This window comes from Battus philenor, unplaced genomic scaffold (assembly GCF_028537555.1).
Source record: "Battus philenor isolate CCGP_79_NKW_IND1 unplaced genomic scaffold, ilBatPhil1.0.hap1 SCAF_12, whole genome shotgun sequence".
Classification (NCBI taxonomy): Eukaryota; Metazoa; Arthropoda; class Insecta; order Lepidoptera; family Papilionidae; genus Battus; species Battus philenor.
In genome coordinates this window covers 3,808,375-3,830,823 of record NW_027181674.1, presented here as the reverse complement: position 1 = coordinate 3,830,823, position 22,449 = coordinate 3,808,375, and the positions used below count along the sequence as shown (strand labels likewise).

Genomic DNA, 22,449 nt, shown 5'->3' with positions numbered 1-22,449 from the left:
AGAGACCACGGAACGGTAATGGTAGCGTAGGAAGAACATACACAAAGTGGACAGACAACCATGTTAAGGTTGTCGGAAGACGATAAATTCAAACTGCTTTTACTGTGCCTATTGTAAATCTATAGACGAGCCTCATATTCAGCAGTAGACGTCCTGAGGCTGAAATGATGTTGACGATAAAAATACAAAACCTAATTTACTCATGTTATTTATATAAATAGGTTACAGCATTTAATAGGTAATGGCAAGAAGTAATATACGAGTACATTATTTAGATAGATGGGCGTATCATCTTAATAATGTCGGATAATATCGTATAGATTGACGTTCAATGGAGAAAATTCAAGAGGAGCAATCAATGATATTCCTGCACCAAATATTTTATGCTTGAATCGGTATTTTTATTACACAAACAATGCCTCATATAACATAGGAAAAACAAAAACAAAAAGAGTCACCATTTTAACGATTATAAAAAAGTTGGAAAAATGCATATACATACTTTATATTTAATGATTTGTTCTCTGTCAATTGTATTACAAATTATTTATATGGAAATTAAAATTAAACGTCAAAACCCTTGCTTAACATAGCCTATTTCGCGCCGGCGCGATACTCGGGGTGTACGGTAGAGAGCTGGTCTCACGCGAGATGGTTACCGACCAAATGTTATGAGGCAGTACAATGCCAGCATCGAACGAACCGTTCCAACTTACTTGGAGAACTATTGGTTTTTAGTTATTTCTTATAATTTTTAATATGACTAACTGAACGAAAAAGGGTCCGCAACATACCAAAAAATGTCAGACCCGGCACTGATAGATATAACTCCTTCCACAGTGCCGGTGTCGCGTCGGTGCGTGATATTTTAGATTTCTTATTTTTTTACTCTAGTTATATTAGATATGCAAGTGGTACTTGACCAATAACATTTTAATCCTTTTTAACGAATAAACAACAAAAAAGAAAGTTGGCTTCGGACTGACTCCTATGTTTAAGACACTCGCAATGAAACTGTTAAAAATTCTAAAAAAGCTTTACCGTTAATAATCAGTCAAGCTACGAGGTAAGATAACAGCAGGTACACATACGTCACAGGAAAACTCGAAAAATAACGTGACAAAAATTTTATATACAATACATTACCACACAAACAACCATAGAGTAAGTAAGAAAAGGACCAATATTTAGCCACTTCCGCACATGCAGTGGTAGTCGTGCAACGAAATGCACCGCCCGCCAGCCTGCTGATAAATGCGCATGCGGCAAACAATGCGAATTACACAACCGCCACCACCAAACCACTCAACACGTGTTTCTCCCCTCCACGGGGCATCTTCAGGAGCTATGTTACACCGATTAGTGCCAAACACAGAGTCTGCATTTCGTTGCACGACTACCACTGCATGTGCGGAAGTGGCTAAATATTGGTCCTTTTCTTACTTAGGATGGACTTCCGCGAAGTAACGCCTGATTCCATTAAAAACCATAGAGTAGATAAAAATCCCTGTTACTAAATATCAAACTTTTCGTCCATCAAAACAAAAAGAGGTGCTCCTGAAGATTATCTATGGTTAGTCTCTCACAATATATGAAATATAAAATGTATTTCAGTCAGTAATTGTTGTTGTTGTTTTTTTTTTTAAATTAAATGGCTGCTAAATTCCCGCGTTGGTACCTCTACCATAGTCGCAATGTCTTTAAATATTTTTTTATTCCTTTTCTTTAACGCTTATGCTCGTTTGACCACCAACACGTTCAATAGAAAGAGACGATGTGGTCGAAGATGAAGCATACAGACTACGTAGATACCTATTCACTCTGACGCTATAAACACTTGGGTTATTATACTCGAGAAATAAGGAAGCCGGTAGATTGACCCATACTCGGCCTATACGAATCAGAAACTTTGAACCGAAACTCTTGGTACGCCTTCAAAGCAACTTCACTATGTAGGGGTGATAATGGGAATCCTGTAAAACATTCGATCGACTTGCAACTCGCCGGCGGTGTTCAAGACTATGTTGTTTATTAAAAATTAAATCATTAACTTTTTTATTTATTTAGTTAAAATTTAGTGCTAATTTTGATATAATATGTAATATTTAAAGTATTAGTTTGCTTATTATCCACTTAACTAACAGCTTTAATAGAAATTTTAATGCTACTTTTATAAAACATTGATTTTAAGCTACTTATCTATATTATACAACAGTTTACTTATATTCTTCCTTATGTTTATATTACTTAAATAAAAAAAAAATGAAAAAAAAAATAGTTATTTTCCACTAGTGCCTGGCTTAATACTGACGGTATTAAGTCTGCCAGGACACCTGTAACGTACGTGCTAAGCTGTGCAACTGCCGAGCAGGACTTTGACCGGGCGCGTGTGGCGACCTACGGGAGTTCCCCGCAGCACGACTGCACGGGAATACGATACACCAACATTGATAAAATTTGTTACAAAATAGTATTTTATTATATGGTTTTTTATTCTTAATAATTGTTTTTTATGAATTTTTTAGTCTCAACAGAAAAAAACTAAAAAAGCCAAAATTTACATCTGGATTTCTCCATCTATTATTATAACAACATCTCTTGGCGTATGCCATGATTGTTCAATAAGGTTTTGGTGCAGGTTTTAACAAAACTAATTGTTTTTCAACATATTACCGTAATTTTATTTAAACTTTTTTTCTTACCCGTATAAACACCTGATTTATTTGTGAACAAAATTTAATCAAAGTATATTACATGACAATGAAATTTAAAAACAATGAAGGTTTTCTAGCAGATTCATGAAATGTTTTATCCATAAGTAAGAACAGGACCAATATTTAGCCACTTCCGCACATGCACTGGTAGTCGGGCAACAAAGTGCACCGCCCGCCAGCCCGCTGATAAATGCTTATGCGGCAAACAACGCGAACTACACAACCGCCACCGCCAAATCAGTTAACACGCGTTCCGCCCCTCCACGGGGCATTCCCAGGAGCCATGTTACATCGATTAGTGACAAACACAGAGTAGATTTGCACTTTGTTGCACGACTACCACTGCATGTGCGGAAGTGGCTAAATTTGCTCCTGTTCTTACTAAGGATGGACTTCCGCAAGGTAACGCCTGATTCCATTAAATGTTGTATACATGACAAAAATATTTTATTAACTTTATATATCGCACAAGTTTAGTGTTGACATATGGCTCCTACTGTCACCGTATGTGTGTATAAGATAGTAGTAAAATTTGAAAAGCTCAACATTTACGTCTTATTTTTAACGGCAATATAAACAAGATGAGATTAGATGGGATAAAATTATTTACTTATAATTTAAATGGTTAGTTCGTTTTAATCAACACTATTATTATTATATTCGATATTTGAGTCGTATTACGTTCACAGCTGGCCATAGAACTCTGTAGATTTTTAATAATCCCGGTTGGAAGCGACTTGCATCTGAATATCGTGATGACAAGGTTGCCTGTCCACTTTGCGGATAGGCACCCACGTTACGCTTGCCTGTTTGTGTTCTCCGCTACAGACGATTACCTCTTAGCATACATCTGTTCTCCGCGCATGTGGCCTGCCATTATCTTTTTAATTTACCAATCCGCTGGTCTATGTCAACGGATATTCTTATTTCGAATTCAACGTGACGTTTAATTATAGTCATCAAAATATTAAGTTAATGTAATTTTACCTAAAATACACTTTTAAAATTTTGACAGAATGTATTAAAACTATTTAATGGAATCAGGCATTACCTCGCGGAAGTCCATTCTAAGTAAGAAAAGGACCCATATTTAGCCACTTCCGCACATGCAGTGGTAGTCGTGCAAAAAGTGCACCGCCCGCCAGCCCGCTGATAAATGCGTATGCGGCAAACAATGCGAATCACATAACCGCCACCGCCAAATTACTCAACACATGTTTCACCCACGGGGCATCCTCAGTATATGTATAGTATTCACTCATTCTCGTACAGTACTCAGTATATGTATAGTATAGTATTAAAACTAACTACTAACTACTATACTATGGTTGTTTCACAACCACTAAAACATATTTCGCTATAACTGAATTTTTTATAGTAAAAATATTAATCGTATAAAATCAACTTTCATATGTAATATAGCACATTATAAGACAGGTGTTATAAGAAGTTTATAACGTGTTATTACAAAGTACATGTCAATGTTCTAAAGAAAGTCACGAATAGATTGACGGAATCGATTGAGCGTCACATACGGTCGATGTTTTGTAAACTACTGTGACTGTTGAACAGTCATGTTTAGCGATCGAATGATCGAAGGCAAGTCTGTTTAGAAACAGTTTCAGATCATCACTATTAGTAAGAATCGATTATTAAAATCGACCCTAATGTACGCAAAGACAATCGTAATTTAAGGTTTTTATCGCACCCGTAGGATTTTTAACAATTAATTTTAATAATTTATTATTGCGTTAGCATTTACTTCTCTCGACTTTAATCAAACTTTTTTTAAAATATAAAGGCAATAAACTCTAGATTTGAAAACTTTACATTATATTATACTACGGAGTACCCCTTCAGGTTGCATCTAAGTAAAAATTTTAACACAAGGGCAGTTCTGCTACCCTAAACATAAAAAAATATTGTTTTTAAAAACCTTCCCGCGGATATATTTAATAATTTAGTAAATTTGGTGCATGGTTTTCGGATATATCGAATAGAGACAGACAGACACATTCATTTATATATATAGAGATTATAATGGATTAAATTATATTACATGATTATTATGCGAATTAAAAAAAAAAACAAATATGATAAGTTTAATGGAATCAGGCATTATATAATATGCTTTATATTAGATATTTCTAGACAGGTACAATGTTTTAATGTTGTGGACGTTTTATATAACTTCAGCTGTTACGTGAGCTGATTGCTGCATGTCCGATGTTGTGAACATAACGTATTTATGTTTGCTTAGTTTCTATACACTTCAATCCAGAAGATGTGAGTGACATACAATGTAAGACTAGTAGCGGAAGTTGTTACATAAAATATTTAATTTTATATGTAAATATGTACAAATATTTACATAAATATGTTCATATATTATACGTAACATATATTACTATTATAATGTTAATCTGATACATTAATACCAAAGCATTAAAATATACGAAAATATATACAAAGTTTGGAAATGTAAAAATTCTCCGCTTTAGTATTGTTTTGATTTTACCACCCTATTATTTTTAAAATTATCAGTTAAGAAATGAGTTTGTATGTCTTATGGGCTGCAGATCCTAAGTCGTCTTTTAAAATACACGACATGGTTCTTGTTTCTGACACGAAATCCTTAGCAGTCGGACAGTATTTCTTTGAATTCTTTCCCTTAATGCTCTGATTGTTTATTTCGTACGAAAACCACGTGGTCGGCCAGATCTTGTACTGTCACAACAACAAAGGAGGTTTCATTCTACCTGTCAATAGACTGGTAAACAAATATTAGAATAAAGGAAGCGTATGGATGAATCTGCGATCACGGCAATTCGATTCTCTCTATTACCCCACATCTTTTAAAATAAATAATTTTTCAATACATTGACGCGAAAACAAGAAAACATAATGAGCAATCTAATAAAAATGACATTCCAAATTAAGTTGTTATTATAACAATATTTATGGCCATACTGAGTATATTAAATTGGTACATTTTATATTAGAACTGTGTAATAAAACAGGAACAAACGACACAAAAACAGATACGGTTCGGTACTTACAAACAACCTCTTAACACGCATCAATTAAGTATAATTGGCAACAAATGACATACATAGAGAGAGATCATGACCCCAATAAATCTCTGCCAGTAGTCAAGTGAATGACACGATGCGAGATGAAACAAAGTTTGTAAAGAAATAATATATTATTACACGTAAATAAATTTGGGAATATTTCGTATTGTTTAAATATACGTACATTCTCGAAGAAGTATATATATTGTTATATAAAATAAAATAGTGCAAATTTCACTTGGACCTGCCTTAAATTGAAGTTATCTTATCAGTTTCAATATTTTTAAAAATTTTTAACGACCAATTAATATTATTAATAATAAATAGTAAGGGCAGTCAGAGAGGAAATTAACTTTTTTATGTCGTAATACGTGGAGAACCTTCTAATAGATAAACGATCGACCGTAAAAATACAATGTCATCTAAACAATAGTATAGAAACAAGCATAGAAAAAAACAAATGTCTTGAAATTTTAAATTAAAATGCGAGGTAGTTCGTACTTAACAATAAAATTAATAATAAATTATTTTACTCGACACCGATATTTACATTGCTCTCAAACATCTGACAGGCAGGGAAGAGACAATGTTCTGATAAGAGTTACTATGTTGAACGTAAAGTACTAAAATGGCGTATAGGAAGTTGTTTGAAGTCGTTATGTTCTTGTAGTTGTAACAAATCAGAATCGATCATATTTTAATATTAAGGGATATACTTCAATTTGTAGCTGGAGCTGTCCCATGTTCTGTAAGTAACAAACTAACGAGAAGTTACATGATATATTTTTGTCAGTCTGTAGTTTTAAAAACTGTGAGTGTTTCAATAATTTTTATAACGTCTGTAATTGTCCATTTTAATACTATAAGTGTATATTATTAAACTGTGTTTTCTTAACTAATACTGTAACATTAGTGTGTTGCTCTATGTGTGTAAAGAAGATGGTTCACTGTGATCATTTCTATCCTATTTCGCTAAATCAGGAAACTAAATTCATAATTTGTTAATAAAACAAAACATCTGCCCGCAAGGACGTTAAGGCGCGTTGATTAATTTTTCGAAGTTGATAGGAGATGGCTTATTTAAAATTAGTTCATTTGTGAGCTCTTTTTTGGTTTGTTTTTTTTTTCAAATTTATATTTTTAAATCGAGGCCACCTGATGTAATTTGGTCATCTCTTAGCGTTGTTTGGGTGGTTTATTATTTATACTTGAAATTAAAATATGAATAAGCAAAAAATTTTACAGGTAGTAATTTTTTCTAGACCTGTCTTATCGTTCTTACCGTAGATTTCACATTTGGTTAATGTTATTTTTAACGTAAATGGATCATCAATCGACGTCTGCAGCCGTCGGTAACGGATTGCATCGCGTGCAACTGTCATTTCACTCTTAATCAAACCATAACTTACTTTTCATTTCTATTCCGGCGTCGAGCGTGTATGAGTTCCGAGCTGTTATATTTCGTATACAAAACGATCGGTAATTGACAGAAGTTACTAAGTTCGCAAAAGTATGGATATAGGGATATATTAATATAAAAAATATTCCTTCTTCATTTAAAAAAAATATAATATATTTTCTGTGTTTTATTCTGAAATTATATTATATGGATATAATTATATCTATATTATAACTATTAGTACTGTTAGTAATAACTTTGAACATGTACGAGTTTCAATTTTTTTTTTTCACTTTGGTCACGCTTATAATTTGAAAACAATTTTTTCACAAGTTACTTAATACTTCGTAGAAGGCTCTTAATATAATAATAATAATCAATAGCAAAAAAACTAAAAAAAAATACGATAAATTTTATGAATATAGCACCTATAAGCATTTGGCAGTTCGCTAAGAAATGCGCGCGCGTTTGACGTTCGCTTTTATATATATATAGCTATATAGGTCAGTATTTACAAATCACAGAATTAATACTTTTATCTTATATCATATACAATGATTATTATAAGTAACATCAAATAGGTTTTGCTATTGATGTTCGATTGACTTCTAGCAATACATTGTCTGTCGGATTAGATAGTGAATTTGTATTATGTAATAAAGTTAGGTTAGGTTAGATTAGGTTAGGTAGACAACATAGCTAAGACGCGCGAAGGGGCTGGATGCAGTCAGAGCAATACCAGCTATCGTGACGATCTTTGAGGAAAGCCTATGTCTTGCATTAGGCGTCCATCGGCTGAAAAGAAGAATAAAGTTTCGAACATTGCGACCGTTTATAAAATAACCTAAAGATGTATACAAATGCTCGATTCGCGTATACACCTATCCCCCGATTTACACGGTAGATACGTTCCTGAGAAAAACGTGAAAATCGAAAATTAAAAATTTTCAAGTCAAAACCGTACAAATCGAAAAGCTTGCAGAAAATGCCTAATTTTGCTATTTAACAGTTGTGATTTTTTTCAATATTTTTAGGTGTACACAGAAATATAAATAAAATGCATTGACAAGATAAAATATTTAATATATTACGGAAACACTGTTTTTTTTTTATTTATAATAATCTAAATTTGGCACTCATTTGTAATTTACGAATATGTAAAATTAAATCTTTCTGAAACTGTGAAACTTTCACTCAAATACAATTTTCCGTAGATAAAACTTTAATTTTATGCGAAGAAATACAGACACAGTGTGCGTGTGCAGCAAGTCAGCACAATAAAAAATAAAAACAAAAAAAAAAACTTATTTGGAAAACCGTGTAAAACAAGTACCGGGTAAATCGGGAGATAGGTGTATTCTCAATAAAATTACATTCGTCTACAGTTGGGATCGCCTGTTTGTAGAGGAGTTGCCTTCGCCTTTATTATGCTACGCCAACTGTTTGTTCATATCTCAAATATAAAACGTCTAGTGGATTTAGTTCGTACAACTGATGAGACTAAGACTACTTGATAATTTGAGTCACTGTTTTTAGTTGTTCGTTATCACTTTATTCCAGTCAAAGCCAAAGAAATTACATTAATATCGAACAATTTATATATTTTTTATCCTTCTACATATTATATCGAGTATGCTCAGAAACAACGCTGCGAAATATAAGAGTTAGTTAGTGTAGATTGTCTGTTCAAAAAGCACAGTTATTCTTATTGCTTAGAGTCGCGATTCCTTGGACACGAAGTAATCTAGTAAAATAAGCGCATAAACATAACATAAAATTTCAATAAAAATTTGAAAGTACTTTTTTTTCTTTTTTTTTGTAATCTTAGTATGTACATTATGTATGATTTATAACTACTAGAAGTGTAAAAGTTAGTTGAAATAAGATTTGTGAAAAGAGTTACCGCAGTAAATAAATAGATATTTTATTTTCAATTAGCTAAGGGTAATTATCACCTGGAGATGGAGTAATCTTTAATCTTCAGTATATACTAACAGTTCCTATCTTTAGCAAGGAGGTTCTGCAGCACAAAGATTAGTGCCAAGTGACGAGGGTTGGTGCCAACCTTCTGAGTGGCTACGATACCTCAAACTGATCCTACTGATCACCGTTAATTGCACTATTTTGGGCGCCATTTCTGGTCATTTGGCAGAAAAAGTCCAAAACTTGGCGCAGGAAAATAGCGCAAAATGGAGTATTAGTAGTATTTCCCTCCAGAATCACACCTCGAAGGCGTCTATGTAATCAGGATGGACGTCTGTGAAGTTGATTTGATGCGTTTTGGTATAACTCAAGGTATTGCGGTCTACCCCTATTTTGCAGCTGCGATATACTTAAGATATTTCACTTTAAAATTCGTTTCGAGAATTTTAAATCTTTAAATAAAACTTGTCGTATAGTTAACATCACCGATAAATTCATAACTTCTTCTTCGTTATTTTTTATCATAAACACATTTGTTACAGTAGGTGATTTTGCCTTATAAAGTTTTATGAAACCTCGTTAATTATTTGCGATGTTAATGTATAAGAAAAAGAATCACGTTATAATGGCTTAGTGAGAGATTGAATTCTGAATTCTGTATATCTTAGTGTAATAAAAAATAAATATGTGATAAAAAATTATGCATAAGAAATGACATGGTTGATGCCTCGAAGATATTGTTTCCGTGAAGAGGAAAATATTTAGCTTTGAACAATATACTTGGTTTAAACTTAAAATGAATTTATTTTAATATCGAAGATAGTAGAGACATAGTTTTATTTAACTTAAAATTAATAGAGTATATTACAGTGATAAAAATACTTATAGTATTTTATATATTAAATTCACACCTTAAGTATTGCATGTAATGTTGAACTGGAGTAGAAGGTATACTATTATATTCAAAAAGTAAGGTGAAATCATTTAAATCTCCCGGGCATCAGGAAGGCAGGTAACTTTTTTTCCACAGTTGGTACGACTGTCTATAACATTTACCAAACGTCTGTTTGTTAAAAAGTTTCCTGTGTTTTTGTCAAAAGTTTTCAATTTTATCAATCGCGTCTAGTTTCAAATGGTGCCAAAATCGCACAATTAAAAAAAGTGTAAATAACTTTACTCATTTCGTTCCGTAAAGTAAAGTAGTATTGACCTAATTTGGCTCCGTGTAACTTCTGACTATTTAGCAAACTCAAAAGGCCAAAGCTAGGACTCTGTTTACACGATTGATAAGGTGAAAACCGAGGCTGTACCCGAAAAATAATATTCCGCTTCTTTCGAAGACTCGAAAAACCGTTGTCGGACGGGTATTGTGAAATGTTGAAATTTTTTGAAGAATAAATAAATAATTTACATTTTATAAACAAATTCACTTAACTTTTTTATTACAGTATTATACACTAGAATACTAATATTACACAACTAAAATAATAAGTAGACAAACTAATTATTGGTTTATTTCACACAAAATTTTTAATATTAATAACGTTTTGCATTAATATGCATCTCATATAAAGATCGAATGAGGCATGCTTGGTAAACTTTGGAAAAATGTACCACCTCCTCACCACGCAAAAATAAAAGCCTTTAACCAGTTCATTATTTTACGATACGTTATTTCGACTGTAACTTCGGGCTTCCGAAATGCTATCGAAATGTTCCACAGCGAGCCTTCAAGAGAGATATGATTGGCATTTTACTTATAAATCAGAAATAAATAAACTCGACGGTTTAGTAAGAGGAGAGATGTCTGGTCGGTATGATCGCGAGTGGAACTAAGTGTAGGGCTTCTTTTTATATTTAAATCGATTTCAGAATAGTGTATATATATTGTGAAGGACTGTAAAGGGTGGAAGGTGTTTCCACTGTACGTACATCTGTAGATGAACGAAGAAGTCTTTAAAGCTCTTATTGTAAATGTAGTACTTAGTTTAAATCAATGAGATGTGTAATATTCCTTAACCATATTAACTGTATTAGTGTTAGATACCAATAACTGCATTGTTAGTATTAATTTCTAAAACAAATCAGATCTTTTGTAAAATAAAATGGTATTTATATGACTTTTCAAAGCATTGTTAAATTAAAATAAACACCATTTCCATTTATATATTGACACGATACTCGAATAATAGGATTATAGGGTGACCAATCAATAAAAAATGTAAATAATTGATTGCAAAGTTGTTTTTTAGGACAAAATCTCTTTTACTCTCAAGCGTCCTTCACAGCGAAGTAAAGATAAAACTTATCAGGATTTTACAAGGTCTTATATGTTTTTTTTTAAAACGAATAGAGATTAGCCTATAAATAACCAATAGAACATTATACAATAATATATAAATATATATATATATATATATATCTTGTGTCATCTATTATATAAATATGTAAAGAATGAGGATGCCTTGCCTAAAAGAAACATATTAATTCTTGCCTTGAAGACTCCTGAGAAATAGTTGGCTGTAAACAATTACGTCGGTCGGTTTGGTGTTTACGAAAGAAAAAGACAAAATGAGTGAAATCTATACCGAAGTATACTAACTTATAGTTCAGATACAATTTCAAACAAATATGAACTCATATCGTCGATAGAGAATTTGTGATCTTCAGAGACATGAAGGTACTTTAGCCGTAAATAAGTATATCTAATATAAGATATAAATAAATTTTAATATTTTTTTAACTTAAATATCAGATATATATTACAATTTTCGAGTTATTACTAAGTCGTTCGAAGTATAAAGAACACAATAGCGGTCACAAATCATCTTAACTTAGAACTTCTGGAATATTTTTTTCACTTAACGTGCATTTTTAGAAATAAAATAATTATCACCGATAATAACGACTTCCAAAGGTAAATCTGTTAGGAGAATTATAATTCGTTTTTTTTTGTTTCATCATTCCCGTAGGATAGTACAGTTACCACTTCTTTGCGTTCTGAGAGGGATGTCATTCATCGTGTGGTGCGTCTATGTGAGAATGGTAATACAATAAATTCATGTGTTAAGAGTCTCTAAATTGTCATGTAAAAAGTTAAAGGAGTTTATTTAAAAAAAAATCTTTTACAGTGTGAAGAATTTTTGGGCGGATTTTCAGAACTCCGGAACCTTCGTAACTTGGAAGGATGTCATTACAGAGAGACCCAATCATATTCTAGTTTCTATGAAATTTGACTTATCTGGTAATCCTCACGTGACGTATAAGTTATCACCGTAAATTATCTTACGTAGATTATAACAACTTCAAATGAATATTATTTAAATAAAAATTAAATGCGTATTTAATCGTTGGATTATTAGAAGTTGATAATGGTTTTTTAGTTATTTTTTATAACAATTATTATAATGTATATGACCGGACTAACTGTTTAATGCGCAAAATAGTATGTTAAAGAAATTTTATATACAAATCTGTAGACACGAAAATGCACATTAACAGACATATAATGTTACACCCAATGCTTTTAAAATGTTTAATTAGTAGGTCATGCGGAATTTAATGTATTTGTTACATTGATAATGAAACCGTAAACCATGTAAAACACATTTGATGTCTGCAGAATATTTTAAAACGCTTTCCAAAACGACACTACTAAAACACCTGAAATGTGTCATTGTAGATAAAGGATTATGGTACGTAAAGATTGCATAGTATTTAGTCTCCGCGGTATAATAGCTCGGAACAAGGTCAATATAAATACGATTAACACGTTGAACTACAAACAGTATTACCCAGCCATTTCGAAGAGGCCTCACGGGACCGTTGTCTTCTCTCACAAATGGGCTGACACCACGCCGCCGTGTCACCACTGCCATATAAATTCTATTTTTCGTATTATCGCGAATCCGTTAAAAAAAAAAACAAGAGACGGTCGCGCGCATGCGCTCTTCACGTTATACTGACGACACGGAAGGTGCGCAAGATAGTGACAGGCGAACAATTGTTTTGTCGATATTTTTAATTATATGTTATGATGTTTTGATAAATAGCTAGCCTTGCGTAGAACTTATTAATAAACTGATGACAAATTTATTCATTGTCTTAATTTAGTTTTAAAAACAGAGTACTTAGCCTTTTTATAATTGATCGTAGTCAAATTCGTATGTAACATTAACTTCCACAATTAATTTTAGATCTGCAAAATAATAAAATAATAATAAAAATTTGTATATTATTCTATCCGAGAATACTACACTGATGTTAATGCGCGGAATTAAATGTTAAATTTTGTTGTTAAATGTTCTCAGCAGAATTGCTTCCCAAGCTGGTGGTATCTTCCTGTAAGGGTAACAACTCTGACATTTTGTTAATTGAAAAATAACAAACATAATTAATAAATATAAAATTTGAAATAAACAGACATAATTTATGTTGTAAATATTTTTATCGATGTAGGCACATCACTAGCAGCACACGCCACGGTACGGCGCGTACGGCACTACTCGGTTATGGAAATGACCGTCGGTGAGGTAAATATAAAAACAGGGGATAATTCCATAGGCGTGCCCACTGACCATCACCATGTATCGTTATGTTAAATTATAAGAAAATCCCTTCATATCTTACCATTCCGTGAATGTAAACCATTTAATCATAGTTTAAAATCAAGAATAAGTGAAAATGTTTTCAACGTTTTAGTTTTACTGCCAAATTTTATAATAAAACAAGAATTAGTTATTACCTTTTAATACTATTTGATAAAAAAAAAACTTGTTGAAAAACATACCCCATTGAATAACAATAACTAAGGCTGCGTTTACATGGTGAATTAAATGGTTTACATGAAGAAAATGTCATGCTAAGTGTATCGCTTGCACAACGTGGACGTGATCTCTTGCGTTTCACGTTCCTGTTTATTCTTACAACTTTACGTTTTTTGGCATAAATCCTTTTAATTCTTCTATTATTTTGCCTTCTCTTTTCCTTTCTGTTTTATTGAAAAATATGCGATTAAAACACACAGCAGTATTGCGTAACTAAAAATGCTAAAAATAACAGCACGAAAGAAATAACTTCGATAGCTTTTTTCATCAACAGAAAAGACAGTGAAAAAGGGATACATTCATGGTAACTTTCAATCTTTTTAAAAAATGGCCGCGTGTATACCCGGCTTTACTAATCTTCATTTTCACGATAATAATAGTTCATTATGTTCGTTGAATAAAGTACGTTTGAAAGAGTGGTATTGTAAATTAACACTCCTTATAAAGTACAGTATATTTCTATATAAATTAAAAAAAATCGTCGCAGATGTCAAGTTCCTCGTACTTTATTATAGGCAATAGTAATTACTTAATAGTCGCTATAGTACCGTTTTTCCGGTCGGTTGATTCAACAGTTTCCCTTATTCTTAAGTTTTTGTACCAGGGAAAAGTCAACGAAACTTTGACGCGGAAGGATTGTTAGCTTGAACGACTATTTCACGACAGAAAAAAAACAACTACTAACCTCATTGGTTAGTAGTAATAAGATAAAGATGCGTTTATACATGTGCAAAATTTCAGTTTTTATTTGTCGTTTACACGGTATGGCCGTTTTCTTTAATTATTGTATATTTTAGCACGTATTTTTAACTGATCGCTTACCTGTGATAAACGTTTTTTTATGAAGACAATAGAACCAATAATAAAAGCGATGGACCATAACATGCAAACAAAAGCTAATAAAAAATATCATTAGCGTTAGAATCTAAAAGTAATAACGAATCAGATAACATTTAATTTAATTGTTGGCGCGTACTAGAATGTTGAATGTTTCACTGTCATATATAAGTGAAGTAGAAAGAGAGGTTGATCTGTCCAGGGAGTCAACTGTAATACAGATTTGAATGAATTTGGGTACAAAAAGAATGTAAACAAAGTACTAATTCGTATTCAGACGTTGTTATACATTTCATCATCATTTCAGCTGTATGACTTGCACTGCAGGAAAAATAGGCTTCGCTTATAGATCTCCAATAGGACCAGTTGAAAGCGGTCTACATCCAGTGTCTGCTGACAACTTTAACATCATCTAATGTCCACCCAGTACAAGGTTTATCATTCGTTTTAGGTGAACATAAAAATAAAATCATATTATTCAACATTGGAACTTTTAACAGAACTCTTATCGACCGTTAATTTTTTTTGAAATTATTTTATTTTCGACTCTACTTCGTAAAATCTGTGACCTTTTTTTTCGCATAAATATCGCGTTCAATCATTAATCGTTTCCATTCGGATTGAATTATTTGATTAAGTTGTCAATTTCTTTAATGTTATTATTTTTCCATGAAGTAACTTTTAAAAATAATCGTGTAATAGGCTTGTACTCGATAATTTAAGAAAATATGAGTTCAAAATACAACAGTTATCAATACCAGCTTTAATTCGGATTTATATGGTAAAATTATTTATTTATGCACTTTTTATGCTACATAAAATTCAATGACAATTTCTATATCTATCTTAATTAACTTATAGTAAAAGTATAAAAGATTATTGATATTTTTCTTTTTCAAACAAAACTATCTTAAAAAACATCTGTTACAGTTCAAAGGTTAATTTAGGTGAAAATAAAGTTGGATAGTTAAATGGTAAAGTACCCTATTAAGGAAAACACACACAGTGAAAGTTTTCCAAAGTCCCCAATTTCTTATAGGCTTTTCTTAAACCAGGAGGTATTTGGAACCCTTGAAGCTTTAAGTTGAAGGATGCCTTTATAGTAGAGCTCAATTTTATTTTAGTTACATAAGTGATTAATGTAGGTGATCCTAGATGAATAATGAAATGACATAAATGAACGAAGTAATATGATAAAAACCTGACAAAAATTTGTATTCGAAGTTAATCTATACTTTTGTTATAATAAAATTGTGTTTTGTTAAACTTATTGATTCTATTACAAAACTCCCAATTTGTAGTTGTCTTAAACTAAAAATTATATAAACATTTTGTTTTCTTTGTTTCCAACTTGTTTCTGTCTTCGAGTTTTGTATCCTAGGCATCTTAAAATTGTTTTATAAGTTATTGTTATTTGTTTTATTTTACTTTGTACTATAACTTTGTTATTTTACAGAACACAAATACGTGTATCATTCGAAGTGGAACAGCTGTTTCATACGCGAAATACAACGCAAATGCAATTACTATATGTCGTCTAGAAAATAGATTTTAAATTTTTATTGGAATTTCTGTTTTTTTTTCTTTGTTCCACAGACATTAAAGTCTGTGTTTTTTAACAATTAGATTTTTTTGCTCGCTTTTCTGCATCTCACAGAGTTTGCTAGGTCTTTTAAACCATTTTCTAACTTAAATCCTATGTTCTTAAATCATAGACGTCTTATTTTCTTTTTTCATAACGCTCTAACCATGTCCAGTTTTTAACATTACAGTTCGTGTGACGATTCCTCATCTTTATTCTATATTACCGTACTCAGGTTGTACGCCAATATCTGTGCGGTGGTTGCGGTTTTAACATCGATAATTCTTGCGATTTCCATCTTGCAATTGAAAGATCTGAAACAAAAATGTTTAACTATAGTTTTATTAGTAAAAGAGAATTTAAATTTAAGCAGTCTGGTTTGATAGATTTGCACAAAAGTTCAAAGAAAATAATAATCGTTATTATTCATCATTACAGCTATAGCACTACGCAACATAGGCCTCTCCTATATATCCTATATTTCACATCTTCCGTCTACCTTAATCAGGTCATTTACCTTGTGGGTGTACGTCTTACGCTGCGCTTGCCAGTCAGTGATCTTCACTCCAGAACTTAAAGGCCCCAGCAGCCAACAGTTCTGCACGTTGTGTCTACTCCCCACAGCCACTTCACCTTGCTCTCTTAATTTGTGAATTTATCTCATATTTACATATGTGTATTTGTAATTCAAGTATTGTGTTTTGTTGTAATAGGATTTAATATATTTAATATATTATAGTAAAATAACTTTACTTTTCATTTCTAAAAACATTGACTTCTTATCTTTACTGTGTTTATGGTATGATATACGCGGCATTGGCGCTGGCATATTTAATATGGATTGGAAAAGGTTCGATACCGTTGAAGGATTGCGTCAGGTTGCATATTACGCCGGTAAGAATTATTTTTTTAAACGGTTTTATTTAGTTCGACCCGTACGGAATTTATTTATTTATTTGGGTCAAAATTAGAAATTGAAATTTAAGCACCTTCCCGTTGTCAGATTGATCTGAAATTTGGTGCACACATTTAATTTAGATGACAATACAATATCATAAAATCAATAACATTATAAATCTAAGATGGCCGCCGATACAAAATGGTGGATTACATATTTTTTTATCTCTTGTTAACATTTACTTTACAATTGTACAAATTAATGATTGGTAAGAAAGTTTTAAATATATTTAATCAAAATATTCATCATGTTAATAACAGAAGCTATTTTATTTGAAGTTCATTGATTTTCTTTCGTTTAAATGACTCAGAGATTTTAAGCGGCCACCTGTTTCGAGGTCTATTCGGACCTCATTATTTCTGATTCGATCTCGTAGAAAATTATAACAAGAGTAAAATTAAAATGTGTACTCTAATTTTTTCTAATATAAACTTTTAATTGCTTTCAATGTCTACTTGATACTAGCTGCCCATGCCGCCCGAAATTATTAAGACATTTTTCGGAACGATCACTTTGTTTATTAAGTATGAAATAAATAAATAAATAAACATTGTGGTCGAAAAAAACTATTCGCTGCAGCTGTTAAGTGACTATTTGAATTTGCAGCGTGGTCTGTCTGTCAAATACGCGAAGTTCATAGCGAAATGTTAACTACGCAGTTTAACGTTTTACATTTTTTTAAATTTTTAGAATCGGTCCAATTTTTTTTTTTTAATATTTGGATTTTTTTAAATAAAATCGGTAAAGTCGTTATCATGTTTGGTGACAAGGGAAGTAGATATTAATTTTAATGCACTTAATTTTTATTTAATTTATGTCCAGGAAACAAAGAGTATTATGTAAGACTGTTATAAGATAATGAGGGATGTAAATGATGGTTTTATTTATTTTTAGATATCAAATAACGACTTTTACAAAAGACGTTTTCTGACATTATTTTAATAACAGTTGCATGTCGAATAACACTTTATATTTACATTCAACAAATATTAATATTTTGAATTGTAATACAGAGTAGGTTTGTTATAAACGAGTAGTCATCAATAAATGTTTGCTCTCTTAGAGCAGTACGCTTGTTTGTTGATAGAATATTTAAATGCTGCCTCATATCCCGTGCATAATGACATGACGATGAAATGATTTCATTTTTCACTCACGCATGAGATAACGTCCAGGTGTTATTGTTTGTCATTATCATAACACGCTCAGTAATTTCAGCAATTTACTAAATGAGTCGGGACTAATTATTGGTTACAGTGAAAGTTTTGCTATACTGTTATGTATAACGATTTATAAGAAATTCATGTAGTTTTAATTAATAAATTATGTAATTACATTACGAGTAATGTCAACTAGTATTGATGTTTGATAAACCGTCTTAGAATTTGTGCAGCTTCATAGATACTAAGCATCGAAACACGAGATCTGTGGGTTAAAAAATTTACGATGGGTGATCACATGCCAGTTACATCGAAGACGTTTGCAAAAGTCGAAGAGTATAGTCCACTTGGTAGCTGTAGCTGTGGTGACTATAGTATAGTGTAAGTTGTACGAAGCGAGGACTACTCGGCAGAACAGTTACTGTGCTACAACTGATTTTCAAAGATAAATCACTTCTTGAATAAAAAAATATGACATTTGAAGTTAGATAGAAGAGTTCCATCTACAGGGTGATTACATATAGGTGTTAAAGCTATAAAGGTGCAAATTTAAAGCTCATTTGCAGTCAATTAATGTATGGTTAATGCTATAGAACAATCCCTTTAGGATTCAGAGATAATAAATAATGTAATAATAATATAGTAAGAAAAAGTGTTTTCTATATTCGCGTAACTACGTATTAAAATTAATTATTATTTAATACCTGCGTCGCAAGGCTGTATTTCCAGAATTGTTTTCATTATTCAATATTGTGTTATTCCAATAGTTTCAGAGAGATAATTTTATACATTTCGTATATTATTTATTTTAAACTTGCTGGCAAATGAGCTATTCATTTACCATTTATTGCTTTTACATATACAATCAATAACAATGTATATATAAAATAGTTGTTGTAAAAGTGAAGGATGAATCTACTTAGTGAAACTGGCGAATTTTTTAAAAATCTGGATTTTCGCTTCGTTTAAAAATTCGACACTAGACAACGAAGGAAGTAATATAATCATGTGTTTGGACGGAAATTATACTGGTAGGTAGCTGATGTAATGACGGGTAACTCAGGTTACAATTATTTTAGTAAAATTCTCATGAAAACTCAAACGGAAGAAAAAACTTTATGTTTTTTGTTAAATTCCAAAAAGGCAAAGTCGAGGGTATTGCTACTACAGTACTGCTAATCAATAAAGACAACTAAGACGTATAAAGACATAGTCTTAATTTTCAAACTAATTATCAAAGTACTAAGTCACTAAACTTTGTTTAACTTTGACTCTCAGTGGAGCGAAATATTTTTACAATCTTCAGTTGTTTCACGAACTTTTGATTCATAATTGAGATTTATTAACCATTACATAGACGAGAAAAGGTTAATATATTTTAAGTTTAACTCAAGCACGGCATATCGAATTATTTATTTGAGTTAGTTGTTAACTACGATTTTGACTATCCACTTATCATTAATTTTATCTGTATCGTATATAAGAGAAAAAATGCTTTTCGAGACCAATTTGATCGAAACTGTTTTCTGTATTCTTCTAATTAAATATTTGCGAGTTCTGGACGTGCCTTGTTCTACGAAAAGCCTATAACAAAATCAAACAGATTTTTTGCGATTACTTTTGTAAATGTTATGGACATCTTACCTTAACGTTAGAACCTATTTGTCTTAAATAATTTGTGAAGAATAAATGACGAAGAAATAAATGACATTGAGAAGTAAAAGAGATGAAAACGCAAATAATAAAAAGTTAAAAAATTATATAATAATAAAAAGGCGAAGTACGGCCCCCAAATACGCGGGAATTAAAAAAAACCTTTTTATCACTAGTATTTCATGCCTAAGAATGCGCATAATCCTTTTACCGACTCCCCACTCATTACATCGTATGCCCATTTAATATGCTGGCACCATGGGCAAATGTCACGCGTGATGATATATATATATATATATATATATATATATATATATATTTAATAAACAAGACAGATGATCCTAGAAAAGGACATCAACAACTATTACATATCCGATCAGCTGCTCCAGTATTTACACATTGATCTGAAAAATATCATGTGAATACTTCTACAATCTAATCTAATTTATAGTTCAAATATAATCGAAAGAATGCGAGTGAACTGATGACGCTGCTGTCATATGTTAATCAACTGTGTAAACACAACGCTTAAACGGCGTTTTATATGCTGCGCTCTTTAACTTGAAATATTATTTAACCTGGTGATGACGAGTAAATTTTAAATAATCGAGGATTATATATGACGGAGTAGAGGGAGTTCTAAGCGCTTTATTAAAATTGTTATGTCAGCAACTTTGATATTTCTAACATAATTTCGTTCGTAACTCTTCTTTGATAATACAGTTTCAATGAATCTTCTTATACTTGATTATTAGCGTAATAATATCACATAAGATCTGAAAGCTCCAACAACATTTGTTTCAGCATGGAGTTGGAGCAACAAGATTTACAAATATTCTTCGTATAATCTCAACAATTCATTTTTACCACACAAGTTATCTCAATAAGTGAATACCAAAATAGGTGTTGACACAATAATTATTTTTTAATAATAAGGGACTTTATAATGCAGTCATCTTAACAAAAATTAAACCTACTTTTATTTTATTTTGTCAAAAAGCCAAAACTTTTGTTTTAATAGCATTTAAAAAAAAATAGTTCAGTCCTTATAGACTTTGTACTGCCAGCAACGTTTAACCTGTCATTTTCCAATAAAAAATATATATTAATATGACACAATTCGGAGTGGTCACTTTTTTATTTTTGTAATTTGAAATGAATAAAATTATTTCACGATCGACAACACTGATTTTATTTACTGTCATTTTTCAAGTTTCTGTGATATTTTATAATTTTTAATGGCACACTTATAACATAATTTTAAGATTATTTATAACAGAGTATAAGATAATATAATAAATAAAATAATAAAATCGGTAAAGCCGTTCTTAATACCCAGATTCATATAAAATGACAAATAAATGCATATAAATAAAATAACATTTAAGAAGACCAGGACGTTTTTAATAGGTTCTCTTGAAAGTCTATAAATATTAACAATGATGACGGACCTTTATATATATATATATATATATATATTACAAAATCCGGGAAGAAATCTTGATATACGATGGACACAAAATACCCTGCCCCCTGGGCGAAGGACAGAGTTATGACAGATTCTTTCCCACTAAATCCTCTTGGTGGTCGACTTCGGTATCTTCAGTTGGAGGATCTACCGGACTTTCGCAACTATCCCTCACGTCTATGCCAAGGGACATCGTGGTGGAATGCTGTTCTTCTCCCTTCATTTTCGCTGTACTGTAGCTACACGAAACCACTTCGTTGCCCTTCTTACGATAGGCAGGGGATACCTTAACCCTTTTCTAGTGAACGTCAGTTATAGGGTTGTCAACTTTATACCCACCGCACTTTAAAGGCAATTGATCGGATTATACTTTTAAAAAAAGAAGACGAAATAAACAAATAATTTAAAATCCTCTGAGTTTTTTTTTAATCACAGCTTACTAACCTCTGCTGATGCGACAAAGACATTTTAAATTAATTTGGATTTTAATTGAATCATAACACACAGGGTGAAATAATTTGTTACATTTAGGTGCAGCTTCTTCCATCTTGTACATACATTCGCCACGTTCAATGTGTATTTTTATGAAATTCTTATGACTGACTTATGAAACTTCGATTACTTACCCTAGGCCTTATTGACTACAACTTAACTCAGTGAATAGGTGTTTTTTTCTACCATGTTGCACATAATTAATAAGGCGGATTAACAAATTTTGAAATTCTGTGAGTTTAATATTGGAGAACTGGTTTAATTTAAACAAATTAAAATTCAATCACACCTATAACTCAACTGTAAAGGAACCGTGAAGCGGGAAAACAAAACACGCCAAATATTCTTTTTAAATCGATCGTC

The 22,449-nt window shown here is 31.6% G+C and overlaps 1 protein-coding gene across 1 annotated transcript in view; it reads right to left on the bottom strand.

The window, feature by feature from the left end:
* Window positions 1-13,055, bottom strand: part of LOC137932930 (sodium- and chloride-dependent neutral and basic amino acid transporter B(0+)-like) — a 31,168-nt gene extending 18,113 nt beyond the window's left edge. Inside the window, exon 1 of the mRNA XM_068776620.1 lies at window positions 12,905-13,055. Coding sequence (XP_068632721.1) covers window positions 12,905-12,988 — 84 coding nt within the window. The 5' untranslated portion in view covers window positions 12,989-13,055. The remainder of the gene's footprint in view (window positions 1-12,904) is intronic.
* Window positions 13,056-22,449: the final 9,394 nt, after the last annotated feature.